The following is a 24,219-nucleotide window of genomic DNA, read 5'->3' on the forward strand; positions in this document are numbered from 1 at the left end:
ATCCATAGAGATTCTAGGGTACAGTTCGGTTCATTTAAGATTTTTACTTCATTTGATTCTACGCTTTCTTTCACATATACTACCACTCCCCCACCATCACGACCTGTTCTGTCCTTCCGATATATTTTGTACCCTGGTATAACTGTGTCCCATTGATTATCCTCATTCCACTAAGTTTCTGTGATGCCTATTATATCAATATCCTCATTTAATACGAGACACTCTAGTTCACCTATCTTATTATTTAGACTCCTAGCATTGGTAAATAAGCACTTTAAAAACTTGTCACTTTTTAGCTGTCTGCCATTACATGATGTATTTGAATGGGACTTTTTTCATTTGACTGTTTCTCATCAGATCCTACTCGTATTTTATCATCTTCCATCCTCTCCTCTTTACTAGGACATAGAGAATCTCCATCAACAGATCCTCCCCTAACAGATGTCGCAGTCTGAACCACGTGCTCCTCTGCACCTATAGGGTTTCCACCAGCCCTTAGTTTAAAAACTGCTCTATGACCTTTTTAATTTTAAGTGCCAGCAATCTGGTTCCATTTTGGTTTAGGTCGAGCTCATCCTTCCTGTATAGGCTCCCCCTTTCCCAAAAGTTTTCCCAGTTCCTAATAAATCTAAATCCCTCCTTCCTACACCATCGTCTCATCCACGCATTGAGACCCTGCAGTTCTGGCTGTCTAACTGGCCTGTGTGTGGAACTGGAAGTATTTCAGAGAATGCTACCATGGAGGTCCTGGACTTCAATCGCTTACCTAGCAGCCTAAATTTGGCCTCCAGGACCTCTCTCCTATCCTTCCCTATGTCACTGGTACCTACATGTACCACGACCACCGGCTCCTCCTCAGCACTACACATAGGTCTATCTAGATGTCTTGAGAGATCCAAGATTCTCTTTTCCTTCCCCATTAATATATAATTTAGCTGAACATTCCCCCTTGACCATCAGTATCATGGGAAAACTGGTCCTAGAGGCTTGGAATGCTGAAAGTATCCTGGCCTATCTGTTTGCTGGCCAGCTATCTCTTGGAACGCCAGGAACAGAAACTAATACTATGTATTATTAGCAAGAGAGTGCTATTCTTTAGCCCTGTTGGTTCATGAAATATCATACATTAAAATTGTCATATTTTGGTTACCTTCTTTTGTCTTTACTTTTTGTTTAATTCTGGCGTGATTTTACCACTATCTGTAAAACTGTAAGCACCAGAACCAATTTTATACACCATCTGAAAACTTCTAATCCTATTTGTCAAATGGAATAAAGCATCAACCTTTGATGCTAGGAATCTGTGAGAATCTTTTATGCAAAAGCATCATGGAAATTAATTTTGGGTGGCCAGAAAGAAAGACCGTAATCAGAGTAATCTGATTTTAAAGCATGTCATCTAGTTTACTATTTTTTTCAATATGCTTGTTGTTTGAATATTTGTTATGTACTTCTCAGAAGTTAAACATTTTAAAAAATGTTAATACTTCTGCCTTGGCTGCGATTCTGTTTTACAGTTGTCATATAGGAGGCTAAAGAGAAAAGGAAAATTCCACAATAAGATCTCAAGAGAGGAAGTGACTTAATTGCTTGAAGAAAGGGAGGAGCAGAGAGTTTGTGATAGATGGGGTAGTACAGCTGAAAGAGAAAATCCTAGCACTAGGAAGGAGAGGACTGAGAAGAAGCCAGAGTAGGAGGTCTGGAGTGAGCACAAGGAATTAGGCAGATAGCAACTCAGAAAGAGAAAGTGGAGCGAGTCCCTGATGATTTCAGAAAACCCAAGCTGACAATTTCAAAGTAGATTTTGTAATTCGATAGGAAACCAGAAAGGTGACATGGGTGTGAGGAGTGATATGGACCTGCTTCTTGGAATGAGAGAATAGTCTGCATCAAATGTGTACTTCTGCTTATATCATATTGTGCTATTATATTTTTAATTCTTCCTAGGTATATGTGTTGCTGATGCACTCCAAGTGCAGGTTTTAAAAGATGTTTTCCTGAACATGCATATACCTTATTCTGTTGTGCGTGGAGAACAAATTGAGTTAAAAGGATCTGTTTACAACTACAGAAATTCCAGAACGATGGTAATTTGTGGATTTTCTGAATTTTATATAAGTAGTACAGTATTATGATGAACTGACAAAGGATTTGTTTCTGCAAGTATCCAGTCAATATGCATGAGTCAGGATTCTCCAATTGTTACAAAATGCAGCATTGTACTTCATAATTTAATTTATTTTATTCCTATAGCGCCCATCACATTGTATTTGGGCACAGTTTGAAAGTTCTGCACCCAGGCAGAAACAATAGCTGTGCTTGTAGAATATCATGGTGTGTGGCCTAGCCAGTTCTCAATGGGAGGTGGTGAAAAAGGGAAGCCAAAATGGCATAAGTGGAACTAACACATGAAATGACTTGCACTAAATTCTGAAGCCAGCTACCAATGGACTCTAGTGAATATAATCATGGATGGAGTTTCTACATAGTAGCTTCCTGAATTGAGAGGGCAGCGCTCTCGATCAAATCTGGAAAAAACTTTAAGACTGAAGAATAAACAATTTTGTACATCAAGAAATGCACTAATCTTTGCATCTTTCTGCTTCACTCCCTATTCTGGTCCTTCCCTCCCACTGGTCAGGCACAGACTACATGTTGGAGGGCCCACAGTGTTAGCTTTGGTAGAAAGAATCTTGGACGGTACAGGAAAGAAGGGGTCAGTTCAGTAGTAGCAGCAGAAGCATTCAGCAACATAATAAAGTTTTCTCTTTCTGTAGCATCCACCTTCTCCTCTCATGTAAAAGTACAGTGCACAAAATAATTTTTTTAAAGATGGCTGCTGTACTAATAGGATGTCCCAGTTATCACCCTCATCTCCTTGCTTGGATGTTGTATCCCTTTTCCTTACCCTTTGTCTGTCTGTCTTTTTAAACTGCATGCTCTTTGGGGCATAGGGACTGCATCTTCCTCTGTGTTTTGAAATTACGTAGCAACTTTTGTGTTCTATTCTAATATAAATAAATAATATAACACTTCTGTTTCTGCTCAAAATTTGAGTTTGAAATTTCAAATGGAGGGTAGTTTTCTTGGTTACACGTTTTTGAAAGCAAATAAATAATGTTGCCTGGAGATTTAATAGAAAAGCAAAATTTTAGTGGTGAAAAATACACCGAAACAGAACAGTGAAATTTTACAGAAAAATGTTGCATAGAAAAATTATATGCAAATGTAATAACGATGCCTAGTGCTATGGCTCCCTGATCCTTGGTTAGGGCTTCTGTGCACTACTCTAATGCAAATAATAACAATAATTGCATCCGAAGTGGGCTGTAGCCCACGAAAGCTTATGCTCAAATAAATTTGTTAGTCTCTAAGGTGCCACAAGTACTCCTGTTCTTTTTAATAATAATAAAGTTAATCACTTTTACACATTGCTAACAATAGTAAAATTGTTTAGTGTAATCTAACACTCAATGTAACATTTATTTTAATCTTTTTAAATCTTCTCTGATGTTTCAGTTCTGTGTTAAAGCAACAGTTGGAGATGGAATCTGTTTGTTCAAAGGTTCTGCAAGTGCTCAGCAAGGGTTACAGAGTTGTAAATATCAGAACCTAGGTGGCTATTCTGTCGCATCAGTTACATTCAGAATACTCCCTCTGGAACTAGGTCTTCATACAATCAACTTTACATTGTTGGCTGAACAGAACAGTGAAGTTTTAGTGAAAACGTTGCGTGTGGTGGTAAGACCAAAACCTTCCTTAGAACTCCTGCTCTTTTTGAATAGATTCAGTCATAATAAATGGATGGTATTTTATAAATATATGAAATCAGAATATGAACATGACTTATGAAATCCAGGGATCATATGTAATTTACTTGTGTTAAAAAGTGCTTATCATTCTTTTGGCTGCTGTAAAATAACAAATAATACACCTGCAAATAGTCTTGTCATTCTGTTTAACAGATCTATCAGTAGCAGCTGTTGTTAAACAATCTCTATTCTGATGTGTATATAAAGGCATAAAACATTTGCCTCATCCTGCAGTCCTTTCACATATAAAACTCTCATTGACTTCATTGAGAGTTATGCCATGATGCAACTTCAGGATTGGGCCCTTATGTGTTTACTTTTTTAAATGTATGGATTACAGTGGTTGACAACTAGCAGGCAAATAGGTGTAAATATGATGTGTGTAGCTTGTGACTTAAAATAAGCAAATAGAGTATAGAATATTGATGATGTAGTTTGCATCAGTACTTCAAATCCTTAAATACATTTATTGTAAAGATATATTTATTAGAGTTTTATAATTCCCATAAACTTTATTTACATTGGTTGCTAATTTTGGTTGAAGATTTTGTTTTGAAAACAAATGTCTGGCAGCAGCAACATAAAACTTTTAAACTGAGAATTAGACGAAGATTATGTGGGTCTGATTGTATGATATTTTAAAATTATTGCTTTAGTCAGTGTGTTAAATTAAACAAAGTACTTTGATGTACTGCTTAGTTTTGGCTTCATCTTGATTGCAGCCAGAAGGTATTAAAAGAGAACTTCATGCAGGCTTTTCTCTGGATCCACAAGGTGTTTATGGTATGGAAAGTGATTTTGTATCTTCTTATTTGCTCTTTTACTCTGCAGTCTCAGACAAACATCAAAATCAATTCTTCTTCATGGCACAATGTTCACATATCTCTACTGTGAAATTGCATGCCTTAGCACACAGTAATGGAATCCCTTTCAAAGTAGCTAGCCATTTTGATTAATTGGAATGGTTAGAGGAACATTTACTCATATCTTATATGGCATGCAGACTTTGAGATTTTTCTAAATTTAGTTGTGCAGGAAAACCAACTACCAAGTGCTCCTTTCCCTAGAATAGAAAATAATCCAGTTTAATCAGAGATTAATCTATACCCCAAAATTCTGATCAAGATTAGAATTTTTCTAAAGTATTAGTTTAATTCATTATGGAATTAGGGTCTGGATCTGAACTTTTTCAAAGTTTAGAGTTGTTTGGATCTGGATTTTAGACCCAACTCTAGTTTTCATGATTTTTTTGTGTTTGTTTACTAAATTGGCAAATAGCTATGGCCTCAAATCTGACCCAGCAGGGCTGCTGGGATCTAAATTCTGCAACTACATAGGTAATGCTATAAGTATGTTGTTATATATATGTATTTATTTCCAATTGCAGGTGTAATGAGAAGACGACAAGAATTTCGACACAGGACACCATTAGATCTGGTCCCCAAAACGAAAATTGATAGGACTGTGAGTATAAAAGGTAAATTGGAATGAAATTTATGCAGTATTTTATATTTAGTTTCTATATACGTGCTTGCTCTCTTCCTTAATTTCCTTTTTTTCTGCTCTACCCACCTGACTATACTCTCAGGTTCTCTCTCTTTTGAGAAAAGGCTATTTAGACCAGCCTTTTCTTTAGAAATTATCTTGTCTTAAAATCCTATCTTTATTAATAGATTTTAATAGAAAATGATTACAGTATCTCTAAATATTATGGACGAAATTCTACCCTCAGATATATTTGCACGACTCCCAATTAAGTCAATAAGAGTTATGCCTGTACAGTATTTCTGAGGCAGCAATTAACCATGTTGTTTTTCTTCACAGGACAGCTTATGGGTGAGGTAATCTCTGCTGTTCTCAAACGTGAAGGTGTCCAGTTTCTTACTAATTTGCCCAAGGGCAGTGCAGAGGCAGAGCTCATGAGTATTGCTCCAGTATTTTATGTCTTTCACTACCTGGAAAAGTCCGATAACTGGAATTTACTTGGCCCTGAAACCATAACATCAAGAGTTAACATGAGGAGGAGGATGAAAGAAGGTAGAAAAATGTGGTCTCCAATTTCTGGTTTCATTTGAAAGTTCTAAGGACTTGTAGGTACTGTTGGATAGGAAAGTTAATGTTTAATATTTGATGAAAATGTAATAAAGCTAATGTATTTTAAAAAAAATATTTTTAACTAAAACTATGGGGTTAGCTATGTTTCACATAATGTTTCTGTAGTGGCTGAACTACAAAATTGCTTGAAGAACTGACACCTATGTTGTACACCCTATAAAATATGATCTTTTATTTGGAAGCAGTAAAGTTTTAGTTGATATGCACAATTAGTGTAATTTAATATTATCTCTTTGAGTTGGAAGTTAACCATTTGCTGCTTTTTTAGAAACAAAACAATTAAAGGCCAGTTATCAAGGAGAGATTAATTTTTCTTCTGAGTGAAGAAGAGTAATTTGAATAGAAATCAGTGCTTCAGAAACACTGTCTGCTTTATGTATATCTTAGGTATTGTAAGCATCCTGTCATTCAGAAACAGAGACTTCTCGTACACCATGTGGAAAGACGGGACATCCAGCACTTGGTGAGTTAAAATGATTTTATTACAGTGGATTTGAAAGGTTTGATTCAGTCCTGTGTCTTCACAGTGACTAATGTTTAAGGGCCATATTTTGTATTGCCATTAATCTGTGCACAGTACTCCATCAATGCCACTGTTAGTTCCACTAATGGATCATGGGCAACATTTTTGCCTAAGTATTTAAAGGAAGAAGTGACTCTCAGTGACTAACTGCTGATGGCTTCAGAGAAGGGTGGAAAATCTCCCACAATACGTCAAGACTATTGTACAGTATTATATTTAAGGAAAAATCATCTTCCTGTGCTCTGTAGAGATCAGCTCACACACTGCAGCATGAGATTTGATTAACTTTATTTTACAATGCTAATTTAAAAATACTATTGATCATTGCCACAGGGTGCCTCTGTGGCTACCCAGTGTACCTCACTGCCTGGCCAGCTCATGTGGCCTCACAGACAGACACACCAGGTTGTTACCTTTTCACCACCAGATGTGTATTTATTCCTTCCTTGCAAAGTATAACAGTGGACTGCAATCTTACAGCAAGAGGAGGTTTCCCTACAGCCTTCACTCTTCAGCCCAGTCTCAAAGTCCAGCTATATTGGAAAAAGAACAGGAGACAGTGCATGTGGTTTAATTAGGTCACAACTTAATTATTAATTTTCTGGGTGTACCTGTAAGGGTAATTCCGTGATCATTTTAATATACACCTGGGGGCTTCCATCAGTTCCCCCCCCTTCCCATCCTGGTCCCCAGCCAACCCACTGCTGGGACCTTGCGATGCTGCCCCCCCCCTAATGAGGGTTAAGGTGGGCTATAAAGGAGGGAGGGTTGGCTCCCTGCCGTGCCAGTCATAGGAGCCCCGAACACTCCTGTTTCCACTCCCTTAACAACATGTATCTCCTTTAAATCCCTCACTAACCCCTTTATCTGATCACTGTATCCCTTCTCTATGGAGTATCTGCATTGGACGTCCACCCCACATTTATATAATGAGTTGCGGCATTATAGCTTAACTCCCATTCCATGTTCGCCCTAGCTAAGTCCCCCCGGAACCCGCTGTGGAGAAGGCGGAAAAAAACCCACACACTGCCTTGGTCAATCTGTTGGTGAGGGGAAAATTCCTTCCCAGCCCCCCAAGCAAGGAACAGCTAGCGCAGTGCCCACAGCAGATCCTGACCAAACTTGATATTTCACCACTTCCCTGGATGGGAGAGTGGGTGCATCTCCATCCGGTTCGGGTAAAAGAGGGTTTCACCTGTCTAGTTTGTACTTATACCCATCCCCTGGGGGCGAAGGGGGGGATGGGTCAGTGTCCCCACACTGTCCTGCTCTGCAGCTGCGGCAAAAGTCACTCTTTGCCTCTCCACCCCTTAAAGAGGTAGACGCCTTTCCCCAACAAACCAGACAATTCCCCCCCACACTTAAAGTGCGGAGCAGTCACCCCCTGAGCTTTCCTTCTGAGCTCCCCCTTGCTTCCTGTTTCTTCCACTTATATCCTCCCATCATTAGCCCAGTGATTACAGGTGCTCATAATCCCCCAACAGAAAGTGTTTAATCGCTCGTAGCCTGCAGCCTTTTTCATGCTGTAGCCACATCAGTGACCAGGGTGCTACTAAGAGTGCCCTGTCACAGTCATACATTTGGCCAGCCATTCTGAAAGGGCTGCAAAAAGGTTTAATTGACCCATGGCAACATACAGTAAACCCAAATCTTGAGTAATGCAAGTTTGTGCCTAAATAGGCACTCTCTATCTATCTTGGTATTTTAAACTACCAAAAAAAAAAAAATCACCACACACACTGAACAAAACATCTATATTTTGCTCCATTTCCTTCACAGGTTGACAGCTTTTGCCTTAAGGATTTTTGGACAAGTTAGTCAGTATATTACTCTGGATCAAATTTCTGTTTGTAATTCACTGATGTGGCTGATTGAAAATTGTCAAATGACAGATGGGTCATTCAAGGAACTTTCAAGTTATCAGCCAGTAAAACTACAGGTATGACAAGTGAACATGTTTTATTTGTGCATATATTAAAGGCTGAAGTTGCCGTAAGGTACTCCATTATTTGACACACAAGCTGTTTTAGGCCCTGATTCTGCAAAGCACGTAAGTAAGTACTTAAATGCTATGCTGAATCAGAGATTTACAGATAATTTTGCTATAATTCACTGAGTTCTAATACATGTTCACACATCTCTCCTTCTAAAATCACTTTTACAGTAGCGCAGTCTTTCAAACTTCACTATATTTTTCAGCTACAAATACCTATATGTTACTTCTTAGATGCTGCGAAAGCAGCATGTATATTGTCTTTTTCTAATCATGATATAAAAGTCCTGAAAAAATATTGGCTTGTCATTACTTTTACATGTATTTTTGGTCTGTTCTGTTTGTTTGTATTTTTTAAATAAATTAACCTCTTCACAAAAGAACACTTCTTTTCAGTGTAAAAATAAAATTGCTATTGAACTGATACTTCTTACATAAATTTTTCTTCAGTTCCTCACCTAAACTGTAAAATATTCTTTTTATCAATTGACCGCATTGTTTCTAATTAGCTTTATTTACGTATTTGGATTTTTTTAGGGTACTTTGCCTAAAGAAGCCAAAGAAAAAACTTTGTATCTCACAGCCTTTTCTGTTGTTGGACTTGCAAAGGCCATTCATTTATGTCCAACACAGGTATGTAATGCTTTCATTTCTCCAATGAGGCCCCAGGCAATCATATTCTCGTCTTCTGTGTTCTGCTGTCCTTAGATTTCCCCCTTCTCCTTCACCCTTCCCCCCAGCCCTGACCCAGAGGCAAGTCAGGATTGATCATGAGGATCTATGATTCTCTCTCAAACCAAACCACCCACAAACCAAAGCTCTTTTCTTTTATCATAAGAGTTACTTCCAGTGTCAAGTGTTAATATATACATGGTGATTTAGCCTTTAGTGAGCCACAATGGTGATGCAGCTTCCAAAATAAGCAAAAGAACAAACCAGATCATTTACCTGGGGATTTGGTTGTAGAAGGTACTGTATATAAATACATAATGTCTTGGTAATACAATAGATAATTATCCTTCCAATACATATAACCTCCTGTTCACCTTTTCAGAAAATCCAAGAAGCTAAAAATGCAGCAGAAGAGTATTTGCTGAAAAATGTGCAAGCTGCCCAAAGCACATTTACCTTGGCAATAGCTGCTTATGCTTTAGCTCTCATGGATTCAAACCATCCTGGTACACGCTCAGCTTTCTCTGCACTGAAGAAGGAAGCTCTTGTAAAAGGTATGACTCAGTAAACTCTCTCTTCAACCTAAAGAACCTGTTACTGAAGTAGATAGTCTGTAGGTAAGTAAGCAAAGTTTGCAGCACAGAGGAACTTGACCATAAAGATTCTTTCAGATGAATTGAAATATGTAATAAGTTATAATACATGTTCTTCTTCAAGTGCTTGCTCATGTCGATTCCATTGTAGGTGTGCGGTCGTCTGAGACTTTTGCCTTAGCGGTATCCGTAGGGCTGGCTGTGGCACCCTCTGGAGCGCCACACTCATGCCGCAGTATATCAGGCGTTGCCGGTCCTATTCCCTCTCAGTTCCTTCTTACCACCCATAGTGTTCAGTCAGAGCTCTTCTGTCTCTGGCTTCGCAAGCGGCTAGCGATTTCTCTTCTATCCTAGCCTTGTGCTTCTAGCTGTAAATAATTAATCGTTTCATAGTGGCTGGACGCCACTTCCAGTTTACAGCGCTCCCCTTTGGCCTGTCCTCGGCCCCCAGGGTATTCACAAAATGCGTGGCACCGGTGGCAGCTTACCTTAAATGTCGGGGAGTCCAGATCTTCCCATATCTCGATGACTGGCTCATCAAGGGCAGGTCTCCGGAGCAGGTGCAAAGGAGCCTCGATCTGGTACGTTCCACCTGCAGTGACTTGGGCCTGTTAATAAACAGTGAAAATTCCACATTAATGCCAGTCCAGCACATAGAGTTCATTGGAGTCAGAAGGGTACTGGCCTTCTACATAGAACGAAGCCATTCCGTAAGTCAACGCAGTTGTTAGTTGCTGTCACAGACAGGATGAAGGGTCACCCAGTGTCTGCCCAGTGACTATCATCATGGATCACTGCCTGCATCCATTACTGTTATAAGTTGGCGAAGGTGCCCCCACTGACGATCATGATGGCTCACTTGACTAGGGCGCAGACGTCCTTCACAGCCTTCCTCGCTCAGGTGCCGATTCAGGCTGCGACCTGGTCGTCCGTGTTACACATTCGCTTCGCACTATGCGCTGATTCAGCAAGCTCAAGATGACGCTGGTTTCGGCAGAGCTCTACTCCAATCTGCAAGACTGTGAACTCCAAGCCCACCTCTGGGGATACTGCTTTCGAGTCACCTAGAATGGAATCAACATGAGAAAGCACTCGAAGAAGAAAAAACGGTTACCTACCTTTCGTAACTGTTCTTCTTCAAGATATGTTGCTCATGTCCATTCCATTACCTGCCCTCCTGTCCCTCTGTCGGAGTAGTCAGCAAGAAGGAACTGAGAGGGCATAGGGTCGGCGGCGCCTGATATACCGCGGCATGAGAGCGGCACTCCAGAGGGCGCCACAGCCAGCCCTACGGATACTGGTAAGGCAAAAGTCTCCGACAACCACGCATGTCGGCGTGCGCACACCTACAGTGGAATGAAAATGAGCAACACATCTTCAACAACAACAGTTATGAAAGGTAGGAAACCATTGGTTTTTTTTGTTTCTTTAAAAAATTAATATAACCATAGAATTTTCATCTCCTTTCAAGAAATTCAGTGTGGGGGTTTTATTGAATACTGTAAAAGCAGCTGGATGACTGTCATAGTGATTTGTATGTACATGATATTAGGGCTGCCTTAACAAAACAATGGGATGCAGAGAGGACCTAGACGAGCAATTCTCTTGCCTTGTGGTCCTCACTAGCATTTTGATTTCAAAATGCACAATTCAGTTCCACTACAAGTTGCTGATCTTAACATTTTTTTTAATATTTAGTTTCTGATAATGTGTACAACATATAAGTATAAAACATGAAAATTAATGGTAATATAGTTAAAAATCACTTGTTACTGGTTTGTAAATATCCTGTAATACATCAAACTCCTCTATTCCCAAGGTCAACAGAACACAAATCTACCACCATCTGTTTCACAACAAAGGTAGCAACAAAGGAATAGTGTCTACTTTTCCTATTAGAGAATGAAATTGTGTTTTGCACAGGTCACATTATATTCAGAGGTTAAAATAGCCTTTGAGCATAAAGGGAGCACAACTCCATCTCTGATAAAAACAGAGGGAGAGCTCCTCCTTCTCTCCCTGACTTGGGTAAGCAGTACTCCCCCTCCAGCTTGGCTTGTGTGGTTAGAGCTCCCCTCCTGTTACAATCTACTTTAACCCCTGCTAATATTTTATTACTCTTCCAGGTGACCCTCCTGTTTATCGTTTTTGGAAGGATACTTCCACTAAACTAGATAAATATGTTCCTAATGCTGGCACTGCGCAGATTGTTGAAACCACTGCTTATGCCTTGCTAACCACTCTGCTGAGTGGGGACAAAGTCTATGCTAATCCGGTTGTCAGATGGTTGTCTGAAGAGCAAAGATATGGTGGTGGATTTTATTCCACTCAGGTGTGTTTTTAAATGTTTCTCTCTCATTCTTCAAATGATTAAATCAGAGAAGCCTTAGGTAATACATGAGCCAAACTGACGACTTGTGTGTCCTGTATGTTGGGTGGGAATCAAAGGAAGTTAGTAACATGACCTCCAGCTGCAGGAATATTACTTCCTTAGCAGTACATGCAAATCATTACTCGTATATCTGCAGGCTTACTCCATTGACTTAAGTTACAGCCAGATGAAAAAACTGTACCAGGAAAAAACTCATTTTGACCAAAATTTCTACAAAACCAATATATTTTGTGACACTGAATTAGTCACTGTTTTTCACAAAAAATGAAAAGCCGTGTTGACCCATGAAAAATTCACTTGTGTTTTTAAAAAATGATTAGTGGAATTTCAGTGTTTTCCCATATGCTTTTTGACAAAAAGACACCCTTGACCAAATTTGCTAATTCTTGCAAACTCTCCGTTTTCGCAAATAAAACAATCTATGAAGTGAAAAACGATGATATAGCAATTTCACACAACAATAGTTGTGCTTATTTACTAGCTTGCTTACTTTTAAAACATCTGTTTCCAGCAACTGTGCACTTATTTACAAACTTTTAATAAAACAATAAATTACACAAACATGCCCACAAAGGTAGTGTTAAATATCCTATTGTTTTATTAAGAGTATAATAAAGCTCTATTAAACTGCTTAGCTGGTTAGGGTTACCACTATCTGTCTTCCTAAATAAGTGTCTGAGTAAAATGTTTAATAATCAATTTTGTTACAGTTTTGTTTCCATTCCAGTAGTAATTCTTTCTAACTGATTTTTGACAGGACACAATTAATGCCCTCGAAGCCTTGACTGAATATTCCCTTCTCGTTCAACGTCTTTCCCTGAACATGGATGTCAAGGTGGCTTACAAGAATTATGGAGACATTCAGCACTATAAACTGACAGAAGAAAATTACATAGCAAGGACTGTGGAAGTGAGTGAATAGTTTTACCTTAGAAAAGTGAAAAATCTTATTAATAACTTACAAAAATTCCTTTTAGAAAGAAATAAAGTCTAGACACATTTAAAAAAAAGAAAACATGTCTATGAAAAATAGCATTTGATTAACTTTTGTCTTCATCTTCTAAGATTTAGTTGATGCAGCAAGTGATTAAAGGTTTCACTGATTCAGGACCACATCCTGGAAACACTTATTTACATGAGAAGTCCCATTGAATTCAGTAGGACTACACAAATGTGAACAGTGGGATTGGCCCTTTGCTTGTAATCAGAAATGTAAAAAAGATCATCAGATGTGTATGACTTCTACCTATTTGACTGCTAATTGTAGTATCTTAACTATTACTTTGCAAATATTTATATTTAATGTCAAATCATATTTATGTTTACATCTTTAGGCACCTTTGTATGATGACATATATGTAAGCACTGGGAGTAGCACTGGCTTAGCAACAGTAAATGTAAGTGGTTAAGCAAACATTTTTAAAGAAATGAAGCCTTTTTTTGGTCTTGTCAATATGGGCAATGAAAGGGATACAGAGAGGTTTCCTCTACGTTCCCACTTCTGTTCCCTGGACCAGAGTGTCAGAAGCCATTTGGGATATAGATCTTCTCTAAGAAGGTGCAGCTCCATTTGAAATCATTAGTTACACCTGCTTTTACACCAACTCAACTCATTTGTCTTAAGTCATGTGACTCCTAAAGTATATTGTCTAATTTTGGAACATTTTGACAGCAGAAAAATAATTAAATTACCTCAGGTGATTTATTTGTAGTGAGACAAGCGATGGAAATTCTTCCCTGCTCCCCCGACTTATTTGTTCCATAGTTCTAAATATTTAGGCCAAAATTTTTAACAGTGCTCACTAATTTGGAGTGTGCAATTGGAGACACCAATTTCTAGGTGCCTCAAATTGGGCACCCAAAAATGGAGAACCCCCAAATTAGTGAACATTCTTGAAAAACTTTGCCTCAATAACTTTGTAATAGAGAATGTGCCTTCTCTTTATCTATTTTTTTGTGCTTTGTATTATTGTTTATAAATATATTACAGTGCTATTATGGCATACTATTTATCCTTTGGCTTCTATACCTCCAGGAATTTTACAAATAAATAATTGATTGCTACCTTTCAGAACAGAACAATACGTAATTCACAAAGGCACTTCAGTAAGATGGTTGATATTTGTTATTCTTTTATAATATAAACACAGGACCACAACCTAGTCTCGTATGCACAGGCTGGATTAATGTACGTTTCAATTATTCTGTCCTCTCTTTATCCCTTTTCCTCTGCAATTTTCTAAGAGGAGTCATTACTGTACACCCATATATTAACTTGCATGTATGATATATTGCTATATTGATGTATACTTCTTCTTCAAGTAGTGTCCCTATGGGTGTGCCACTTCAGGGCGCATGTGCCCCATGCACCTTTGATCAGTAATTTTTGGTAACAGTGCCTGTTCGGCCCAGCGTGCACACCTCACATCTTCATGTGCCATACAGAGCATACATAGAACTGCATGAGTGAACCACCCTCAGTTCTTTCTTAGCTGCCCTATGGCCTAAGACAGAGCATCTAGCATGCCTGCTTTCAGCCTAGCAGTAGCTTAGCTTTTTTTATCCTAGTCTTCATATAGTTGAGTTTACCAATTTGTTTATTTTACTTTATTAGTCTGGTAGCCCCTTTTTTATCTGGGATTTTTTTAATTGAACACCCTTGTTCTCCTCCACTTTTGAATGGCTCTGTCTTAAGGGTGGTCATCATTTGTTATGCCAGGATCCCCAGGCCTTATGCACTGCCTTTTTTCTGCAAGAAGTCCATCTCCATTAGCAATGGACATTCTCAGTGCCTTCCATGGGAGACACCCACATACTGGCAAAGTGTAAGATTTGCACTTCTTTTAAGAGCAGATCTAGAGAAAACAGAGAAATCAAGTTTAGATTGCTTATGATAGAGCAAGCCCTAAGACCAGCATCAGATCTTGGTTCAGAGGACCCCTTGTACACTGGCCTTCAAGTGCACTTAGTGCCCCGTTGACCTCCATATCCCATGCGCTGGGATCTTCACAGGATAAAGGCACCAAAGGTACCAACAGGCTCCAAAGAATGATTGTTTCAGAGACCTTAGGTCCCAGAGAGAGTACCTTTGAGGCTCCAAGATGATGCTCTGGTACTGGGAGCTCATCAAAGACTTCAAGCTCTTCAAGAGTTGCAGTACTAAGCATGCTTCAATATTGACATTGGTGCCAATAAGACATGATAATTCCAGCAGAGAATGTAAGTACGCTGCTTCTAGAAAGCTGGGAAGCCTATGATCCCCAAGCATTTTGATTCTAGGAAACGGGAAACATCCACCTTGGTACCCAAACTGGTATCCCAGACTGCTATACCAGTGCGCCAAAAGCCATCAACATCGCCAGTACTGACGCTGTCCACTAGATATGCATCTCTGAAGCAATCAGCACCTTCGGTGCCAACACCATCTTCTAGACAGGCACCATCAAAGCAGTCGGCAACCTTGGTATTGAAGCCAATTGTTGTAGGGCCTCATTCAACCTTGGCTCAGATACACCTGTTACCACAAGATACTTCAGGGACCTTTTTGTTTCAGAGGAACCGGAGTCTCCATTGCTAATGTGTACTGAACCTTTGTTGTTACTGTGATCTACTGAGTCACCAAGATATTATCTTTCACCAGTGACTCCCAGCTCTTTGATACCTATCACATCGGACAGACATCTAGCTTCACCTTCATTGTCTGCCCACCATTGGACTATTTTGAGGATGATTTCTGTGATTCCCAGATCTCCGTCCAGGGATTTCCTACCTACCATAGAAGAGACATCTCCCTAATTATCCATTCTGAGAGGGAAGTTGCAAGGGGGAAACAATTTTGAGCCTCTTCTCACTGATATGACCAACACTGGATGCAACCTCCTTTACATTACAGTTCCCCTCAATACTCATATTGGGACTTTGAGTTCTGTATCGCCAGCAGTTTTCAAGAGCTCCTAGCTACTCTGATGATGAGCATAAGGATATTCATTTTTCTGCTCCATTGAGTCCTCCTCAACCCCAAGAGGAGATCTTTGAGGAACAAGAGGCCAGAGCAGACAGGAAAGTGACACCTCAAGCATATCATCATCACTTAATTAGGCTGTAATGCTTCCACCACCTTCTTCGATGGATGACTTCAACCCCAGTTCCAGGAGCTGATGAAATGCTTTGCTGATTCACTCCAGATTCCTTTGGGGGAGGCTCAAGAGTCACAACATAAGCTTTTGGATATTTTACACCACCTCTGGACAGTGTCACTACCTGTGAATGAAGCTCTACCAGAACCTGCAAAGACCATGTGGCAGACTCCTGCCACAGCACCACCTACTATAAATGGGCAGACAAGAAATATTATGTCCTAGCAAGAAATTCAGAATATTTGTTCTCTCACCCACCACCAAATTCTTTAGTTGTGGAAGCTGTTAATGAATATGGCAAGCAATGTCCTACAATAAAGACCAGAAACTTCTCAATCTCTTTGGGCATAAGAGGTACTCTTCAGTGACCATGCAGTTCAGGATCACAAATTATCAAGGTCTGATAGTGAAATACAACCATGCTAACTTCAGTAAATTCAACAATTTTATTGAACAACTTCTTGAAGAACTTTGAGAACAGTTCCAGGCCATCATAATAGAGAGTCAGCTTTTAGCCAGGGTATCATTTCAAGCTTCTCTGGATGCAGCCAACACAGCAGCTCGCTTTGTCTCCACTGACATCATCATGCATTGAGTGTCTTGGCTGCAAATGCCCAGATTTCCTAGGGACATCCAAAACACTGTGGACCTCCCCATTGATGTACTGAAACTCTTTTCTGAATCCACAGATGAATCTGTTCATACCTTGAAGTACTTTAGAGCCACACTCAGATCTTGGCATTTACACACCTGCCAAATAAGAGGAAATTTAGTAGCTCTCAAACCACACAAAGACAGCGACCAGTTCAATTTTCTACCTATCAAGCTTTCAAAGAGGTCAAGCTTTCAAAAGAAAAGACCTCCTACCGTGACTGCTGTCACTACCCAATCATTGTCTTAGAACAGATGTCAATTTTGATGGCTTGGTCAGGGATCTAGAACATCATCGTTTTGTGAATCTTCAGCTGCCCCAGCCTACCCACCTCCCACTCTTCAGAGCTGGACTTTCACATATTACCTGCATGGGAACAAATTACATTGAACAAATGGATTCTGGAAGTTGTAACATCAGGTTACTCCATCTATTTTACCTCCATTCCCTCCTGTCCCACCCCTCCTTGTCCTCCTCCTTTTCTCAGAGATCTGTCTTAGGATCATTTGCTGAGACAGGAAGTCATCTGTCTCCTATGCATAGGGGCATAGAAACAGTACCAGCCCAGCATAAGGGGAAGGGATTCTATTCGAAGTATTGTCTGGTCCCCAGAAAGAATGGGGGATGGAGACCAATATTACATCTCAGACTCCTACACACCTTTGTGAAATTACAGAATTTCAGGATGGTGACACTCGCAGCTGGATTCTGGGGACTGGTTCGCAGTCCTTGACCTTCAGGATGTATATTTTCACATCACAATTCACCCCTTTCACAAGAGGTTTCCTCATTTTACAGTAGACTAGAATCACTACCAGTAGAGTGCTTCCTTTTGTCCTTCCCCACCCCAGAATGTTCTCAAGGTCATGGCAGGTGGTAGCCGTTCACTTATGGCAACTAGGTATGATTGTCTTCCTTTACCTCAATGATTGGCTGTTCAAGGGCCAGTCGTATGATGAAGTTCCTTCCACAGTACAAACCACCTATTCCACAGATTAGGTCTTCAACTCAACATCAAAAAGTCTACTTTGATCCCAGTACACTACAATGGTTTGATTTCATAGGGGCTTCTCTGGATGCCGTAACAGCCAAAGCTTACTTACCTGTGGTCATGTTTATGAGCCTGACAAACCTAATTTCCAAGGTTCAAATAAGCCCCCAGACACTGACATCTAATTCTGCATATGACTGTCTGCCTTTGATCATCTCCAAACGTGAACACCTGCTTATCAATTTTGAGAATTGTTTGCTGTGCATGTTTTCTGTTAATTGTCTATTTTATTTGTACATTTATAGGTGAGGACTGTATATCATAAATTCAGTACTTCTGAGGAGACATGTAACTTTGAGTTGAAGGTTAATGTATTGACAGATAAAGGTACAGAGCTAGTGGTGACTTTTAAAAACATGTTTTTGTTTTTTAAATTAATCAGGACTGTACAGAAAAATGCATCTTGATTAACAAAGTGGTCAATAATATCCTGGGCACATAACTTTACCTTCAACCCAATCAATTTTTGATGTAATTCGTAGCTGTTAATTTAACAGTGCACAGCTGTTACCTTGCAGAAGAAGGATCTGGGAGGGGAGGTCAGTGGGCTTAATTCTGCAAGTACTGTTCATTTAAGCACTTAAGTTAACCCATATGAGTTTCATTTACTTAAGCAGATGTATAAGCACTTTGCTGGTTCAGATTATAAAAACTAAAATTTTGGCTAAGGTATAAATGAAAATTTATGTTGTTTGTTCATGAATAAAACGTGGGTTCCCATTAAAAATTGGCTGAAGAAATTTATGAACAGTATTTGGCTCCTGAATACGAAAATATTTCATGAGAACCCATTCATATAAGTATGCTGCGGACTGGACAGCTGCTTCTGAAGAGCTATAAATTATTTGTTCTATTTAACATACAAAAGGTGAAAGAAGACAAGATGATGACCAACCTGAACATTTAGAGGCCTGCGCAAAGTAAGAACAATTGATTTTTCAGTGACATAACTGAGCATTTCAATACTTTTACATGTCTAGGTATCTTTTAAGTTTAATCCAAACTCTAAACTTCCTGGGTTCCTAGCTCTGCCCTACTCAGGATTCCCCACACAGGGGTGAAATTCCCAGCTGGCACTTAAGTCATTGGAACAGTGCCAAGGGTTACTATGAAGAGGTTACTTGTGCATTTCCTGTTTTCTGAATGTTCAAAACTGTAGCCTTAACTTACTTTAGTACACACATTTATAATTAATTTCCCTCACATTTGAAAAACAAAATTAGAAGGAAAAAAGAGATTAAAATATTCATCATCCACTTGCTAATAATGGCCACCTTGTGTTACTACTGCTGTGACCCTTGTTTCCCTCTTTCTACCCCTTTTTATGTGCATGTTTTGTAAGCATGTTTAGGATCAGGGTCAAAGACTGTAAGCGCTCTGGGTTAGGGACTCCTTTAGTTTTATGTTTGATTTGAGCCTCTGGCCACGACTGTAATGTAAATAATCATTGTAATCTCTATTGATTTTATTGGTGTAAATCTGGAGTAAGTCAGCTGAAGTCAGTGAAGTTGTTATGGATTTACAATGGCATAAGTACGAGTAGAATTTGCCCAGAGGCTTTTCTGAGGACCGTGCTGTACGTTCTAAGTTTTGGTTCTATCTATATTCAATTTTTTATCCATTTTAGGTACAAGCCTAGTGAGAGAGAACCACAGTCAGGGTCTTCCCATGCAGTGATGGATATAACTTTGGTTAGCGGAATGGAAGCAAATACAGAAGATTTATCTACTGTAAATATTAAAGAACATTTTACCTTTACCTACAGTATTTATTGTCCTTCTGCTTTATATCTTTTTATGGTAGTAGCACAGATTTTCAACATTGTCTCTATCTTATTGCAAAGCATTTTCCTCATACTAATTGGAATAGTGTACCTGAGTCTAGAGTCTGGGTTTTGCCCATTATGGGCCTTATCCAGTTAAGTCAATGGGAGTCAATGCCCTAGAGAAATGGGAGACAAATATGAAGTTTGGATCTGGACTCAGACTTCACCAAAGTTCAAGAATGTTGAGATTTCATAGTTTTAGTACATCTCTAACTATTATTGTTGTTGTTTTTATCCCAAGGGGATGAAAGAACAGTTCCCTTAAAATATGGAATCGTTCATAACTAGGATCACATGGCAATACTAAACTAACTGAAGATCCATTTGTAGAAAATGTTTTACTCCTCAAAACCATGCTAAAACCATTAAGCATAAAACTTTTATGGAAGACCATGTAAAATCGTTTTAATTAGCTGATAAAAACCTTTCTCTTTTCCCCCCCAGCTTGCAAGTGGAGTTGATCAGTTGATAACAAATTATGAGATAAAAGATGGACATATTGTTCTACAGATAGACTCGGTAGATCATCTTTTTTATTTCCTATGATTATTCACAATCGGAAGTACTATTTTATTTCTTTGGTAACACAGAGCTTCCTTTTGGTGTCTTTCTAATTCATGCATCCTTCAAACAGGTGCCAGCTAATAAATTCCTGTGTGTTGCATTCCGAATAGGGGAGATTTACCGTGTTGGAATGCGGAGCCCTGCCACATTCACTGTGTATGAATATCATGCACCAGGTATGTGTTCCAGTTCTTCAAATTCACATCTTTTGCTCTCAGAAGATTCTTTGAATCCTGTTAAGAAACTAACAGTTTCTCCCTTTTCCACAACTTTTAACCTACATTATATTAAGGCTTATGTCACAGTCACCATCTTTCTGGCTGAAGAAGTCTGGATGGTACTCTCTTGGAATTCAACTTTTACATGCATTTATTTTTTCGTGTTCAATTCTGTAGATAAACAATGCACCATATTTTATAACCCCTATGGAAATGACAAACTTCTGAGACTGTGTGAAGGAGCTGAGTGCAAATGCATGGAAGGTAAACTTTGTGAAAAATGCCATTCTGTTGCAGTTAGTTGGAGAATACAGCTTAATGCTTTGGGATCCTTATGGATGAGAGTAGTATATAGCAGTGAAAGGAGCTATGTATTCTATTTTAGAACAGCAAACATTGCCTTTGCAATAAATTAAACATTCATTATATTTTAAACTTTAAAAAAAGATGTATGGAATTTAGCTGCACGACTCTCATTGACTTTAGTTCCGTTGACTAAATGGGAATTGAGTAGCTTAGCTCCATTGCTACTATTTGAAAATTTGCTTCTGTGTTACAGATTGCCATGAGCAAATAGAAATTAATTATACTTTAAAAGAGGGCTTGTGCTGATGTTGCTTCCTAGCATTAACATCATATCTCTTTCACTAAACATAGCGGAATGCAGTCAAATGCAAAAGAAATTAGATCTGACAATAACTGCTGATAGGAGGAGAGAAGCTGCATGCCAGCAAGTCATTGCATATGGTAAGATTTGAATGCTCAGTACATATTACTTTGAAAAACAAATGAACACTGTGTGATGAGTGATGATGAGATGCTGCAGAGTGCACCTTTTATATTTTTATATATGTTGCTTTGAGAGAAGCAGCATTTTTCAATATACCTATAAGAACATTGGAGGCATGTGACTCTTGTTAACAACAACATGTACTCATAGAGGTGAACATACCCCTATTAGTGCCTGTAAAATAAAATAATTCAACCTAGACAAAGGCAACTTCTGTGGAAATTACATAGAGTTAATGGTCCCAATCTTTGAAGGAGCTGCCTGTCTCTTAAGAAGATCCGAGGGCTCCCAACTCCTGCTCAAGTCAATAGGAATTGAGGTTGCTGAATATCTCTCAGGATTGGTTCCAGTACTTTATCATAAACTGTGCCTGTAGATATACTGGGGTAAAGACAGACCTCAATATATATCTTTCACTGAGTATTCTTTAAAATAAAACACATTTTTTTCAGAATTAAATATCAAAGCCCTTGGTTATTTTCAGCTAACTTTTGCAAAGTAAATTACCCCGTTTCAGATATGTCTGCAGCGCTTAAGGTTTGTTACAGGCTGTGATAATCTTGTTTCATTCCTGTGAAAGAGCAGCATCACACTAGAATTGAAACTATACAACACATAGATTTCTCATTTTGCTGGCCAAACTAGGCAGGAAAGGGTGCGAGAAACCTTTCCCCTATTAAAAAAGGTAATCAAAAATAGAAGCACAGTTTTACACCAATCCCAGAGGACAGTGTGCTCGCCCACACACATACACTGTGTTTCTCTGGGTTTTGTAAGGGTCTCTGAACAGTGATGATTTGATGTGCTGTATAATGTGTTCTAATACTTAGGCACACATAAGGCAAGTTGTGAACAAAGCATCAGACGTAATTGAGTTTCCTGTAATTTGTTGGTTAAAAGCATGTAATGTAATCCCTAACATTCTTCTCACGTAGGCTTTGATTTTTTTGTTGTTTGCTTTTTAAATATTACCCCCAAATACAAAAAGAGGGAACATGTCCCATAGAGTTATTTAAACATATATATTTTTTGTTTTTTAAAGACTTGTCAGTGCTGGGATCAGAACCATGTTAAGGATTTTGACTTTAACCATGTTTTAGGCTAGCAGCATTGTAGCATGACTTCTCAGCTGTGTGAAATTGGTATTTTTTCTGATAATATGCTAACCACACCATCCTGTCATCTACCCTCTTGCTAGTCTATAGCATGGTTCTGTAAGGCAGTTCTCAGATTTAAAAAATCCTGTCCACTTTAGTTATGGAAATTCATTCTAGCATCATGTTAAAAAAAATATGCTTGTAGCTAGCACTGTTCTGTGCAAGTGTTAGTGAAATGTTAAATCATGTATTCTCTGTTACTGGCAAAAACAATTAGTTTTTTCCCCCCAACACTAATCCTTTGTAATTGGATTTGAATATGCAGAAATTATTACATCAGTTCCTTTGTGACTATATGTCTACAGAATTTTTAATTATTTAATCTATTAGCCTAATAAAAACACTGTTGTAATGCTTGTTTGTTAATGATTGGTTAAAAATTCAGACATAGTTTTGAGTAGCAGAGGTCTGAATGAATTTAGATGCAATGGAGACTTACAATCAAGTCCAGTTTTAGAGCAATGACATTGGATGAATAATACTATGACATGTGAATAGTCTAAAGAATTGCAGCATAAAGAACCTTGATTGTGATTAAAAAAGTGTGTGTGTGTATTGAAGCTCTTGGCATTCTTTAGTGCAAAAGATGCAGTGTCCTTGTAAAATAGTAGCAGTACATTGTAATACAAAAAATAAATGAAACCCTTCTAATTAATTAATTAGGGTGCATTATATGTGTGTTTGTGTTGATTTCTGGAAAATATCTAGGAACACTGGAACTACCTTTCTGGTTTATTAAGTCCAGTAGCCTATCTCTGGCAGTAGCTAGTGCCAGATGCTTCAGAGGACAACGGGGAAAAACCTTGCACTTCATTGTGAAATGCTGTACGTTAGGTGTGCATCCATCCGTGGGTAATCAGCTGATATGCTGAAACATGAGATTTGATTAGCTTTATGAGTTTCAGTTTGACCACCAATACATTTTACAAATGGTCATAATATTATCCATCTGAGCATCAGTAGTTGAGGTATATGGATGTAGTGCAAAGCAAAAGGAAGAATTCTGCCTGAAACAGTAGCAACTGTTGTTTTTTTTCTTTATAGTCTATAAGGTGAACATCTTGTCCTCCAGTGAAGAAGGTAGTTTTATTAAGTATACTGCAACTCTTCTGGATCTCTATAAAAGAGGTGAGAGTTCTAATTGTAATGTATTTAATTATTTCATTTACAATGAAGACTCCCTCCACTCAAGCAGCAGACAAAAATCAGTGCTAAGTGGTCTCCTAATAAAGGTGGAGAATAATTGTACTCTATGAATTTGAAGAGTCTTTGGGATGATATTTGTAAGCTATTGTCTTTCACCAGTTTCACTGTATTTAAGCTTTTATTAAAACTGTTGTTATTGCTGCTGTTTATGGTGGCGTCTGTCCTGAGGATCTCACAGTCTAGAAGGCAAACAAGTAGACAGTGGTTCAAGGAAAGAAAACAATAAGCCTTGCTTTTATAAAGTAGAATTTGGATGCAGCAAAGTTGGCAGAGATTTAGCTGAGCAATTCAGTGGGAGTTGCATGTCTTCTCATGCTTTACCATTTGCATCTGCAATTATCTTGGTAAACACATTTGGTTTGTATAAGGCTGCTTTTGGAAGTCAAATTGCCACCTGTTTAATGTTTCTAGACTGATTCCAAAGGGCTTGAAACCATGTTTTGATTTATCTGAATTTCCCTGTTACATAGTTAGTGGCTAATGGATGACTTGGCTTTGCCCTCTTGTGATAAATAGTAAA

General features: G+C 38.7%; 1 protein-coding gene across 1 annotated transcript in view; it reads left to right on the forward strand.

Annotated features, from left to right (window-relative positions):
• Positions 1 to 24,219, forward strand: part of C5 (complement C5) — a 50,689-nt gene that overhangs the window by 25,767 nt on the left and 703 nt on the right. The window contains exons 20-39 of the mRNA XM_065418578.1: positions 1,948 to 2,087; positions 3,520 to 3,741; positions 4,535 to 4,595; positions 5,200 to 5,289; positions 5,637 to 5,849; positions 6,315 to 6,390; positions 8,230 to 8,389; positions 8,981 to 9,076; positions 9,498 to 9,669; positions 11,835 to 12,040; positions 12,858 to 13,010; positions 13,435 to 13,497; positions 18,185 to 18,266; positions 18,808 to 18,859; positions 19,567 to 19,669; positions 20,209 to 20,283; positions 20,399 to 20,504; positions 20,724 to 20,810; positions 21,204 to 21,293; positions 23,538 to 23,621. Of these exons, the coding sequence (XP_065274650.1) occupies positions 1,948 to 2,087; positions 3,520 to 3,741; positions 4,535 to 4,595; positions 5,200 to 5,289; positions 5,637 to 5,849; positions 6,315 to 6,390; positions 8,230 to 8,389; positions 8,981 to 9,076; positions 9,498 to 9,669; positions 11,835 to 12,040; positions 12,858 to 13,010; positions 13,435 to 13,497; positions 18,185 to 18,266; positions 18,808 to 18,859; positions 19,567 to 19,669; positions 20,209 to 20,283; positions 20,399 to 20,504; positions 20,724 to 20,810; positions 21,204 to 21,293; positions 23,538 to 23,621 (2,331 nt within the window). The remainder of the gene's footprint in view (positions 1 to 1,947; positions 2,088 to 3,519; positions 3,742 to 4,534; positions 4,596 to 5,199; positions 5,290 to 5,636; positions 5,850 to 6,314; positions 6,391 to 8,229; positions 8,390 to 8,980; positions 9,077 to 9,497; positions 9,670 to 11,834; positions 12,041 to 12,857; positions 13,011 to 13,434; positions 13,498 to 18,184; positions 18,267 to 18,807; positions 18,860 to 19,566; positions 19,670 to 20,208; positions 20,284 to 20,398; positions 20,505 to 20,723; positions 20,811 to 21,203; positions 21,294 to 23,537; positions 23,622 to 24,219) is intronic.

The sequence above is a fragment of the Emys orbicularis genome, chromosome 18 (genome assembly GCF_028017835.1).
Source record: "Emys orbicularis isolate rEmyOrb1 chromosome 18, rEmyOrb1.hap1, whole genome shotgun sequence".
Lineage (NCBI taxonomy): Eukaryota > Metazoa > Chordata > Testudines > Emydidae > Emys > Emys orbicularis.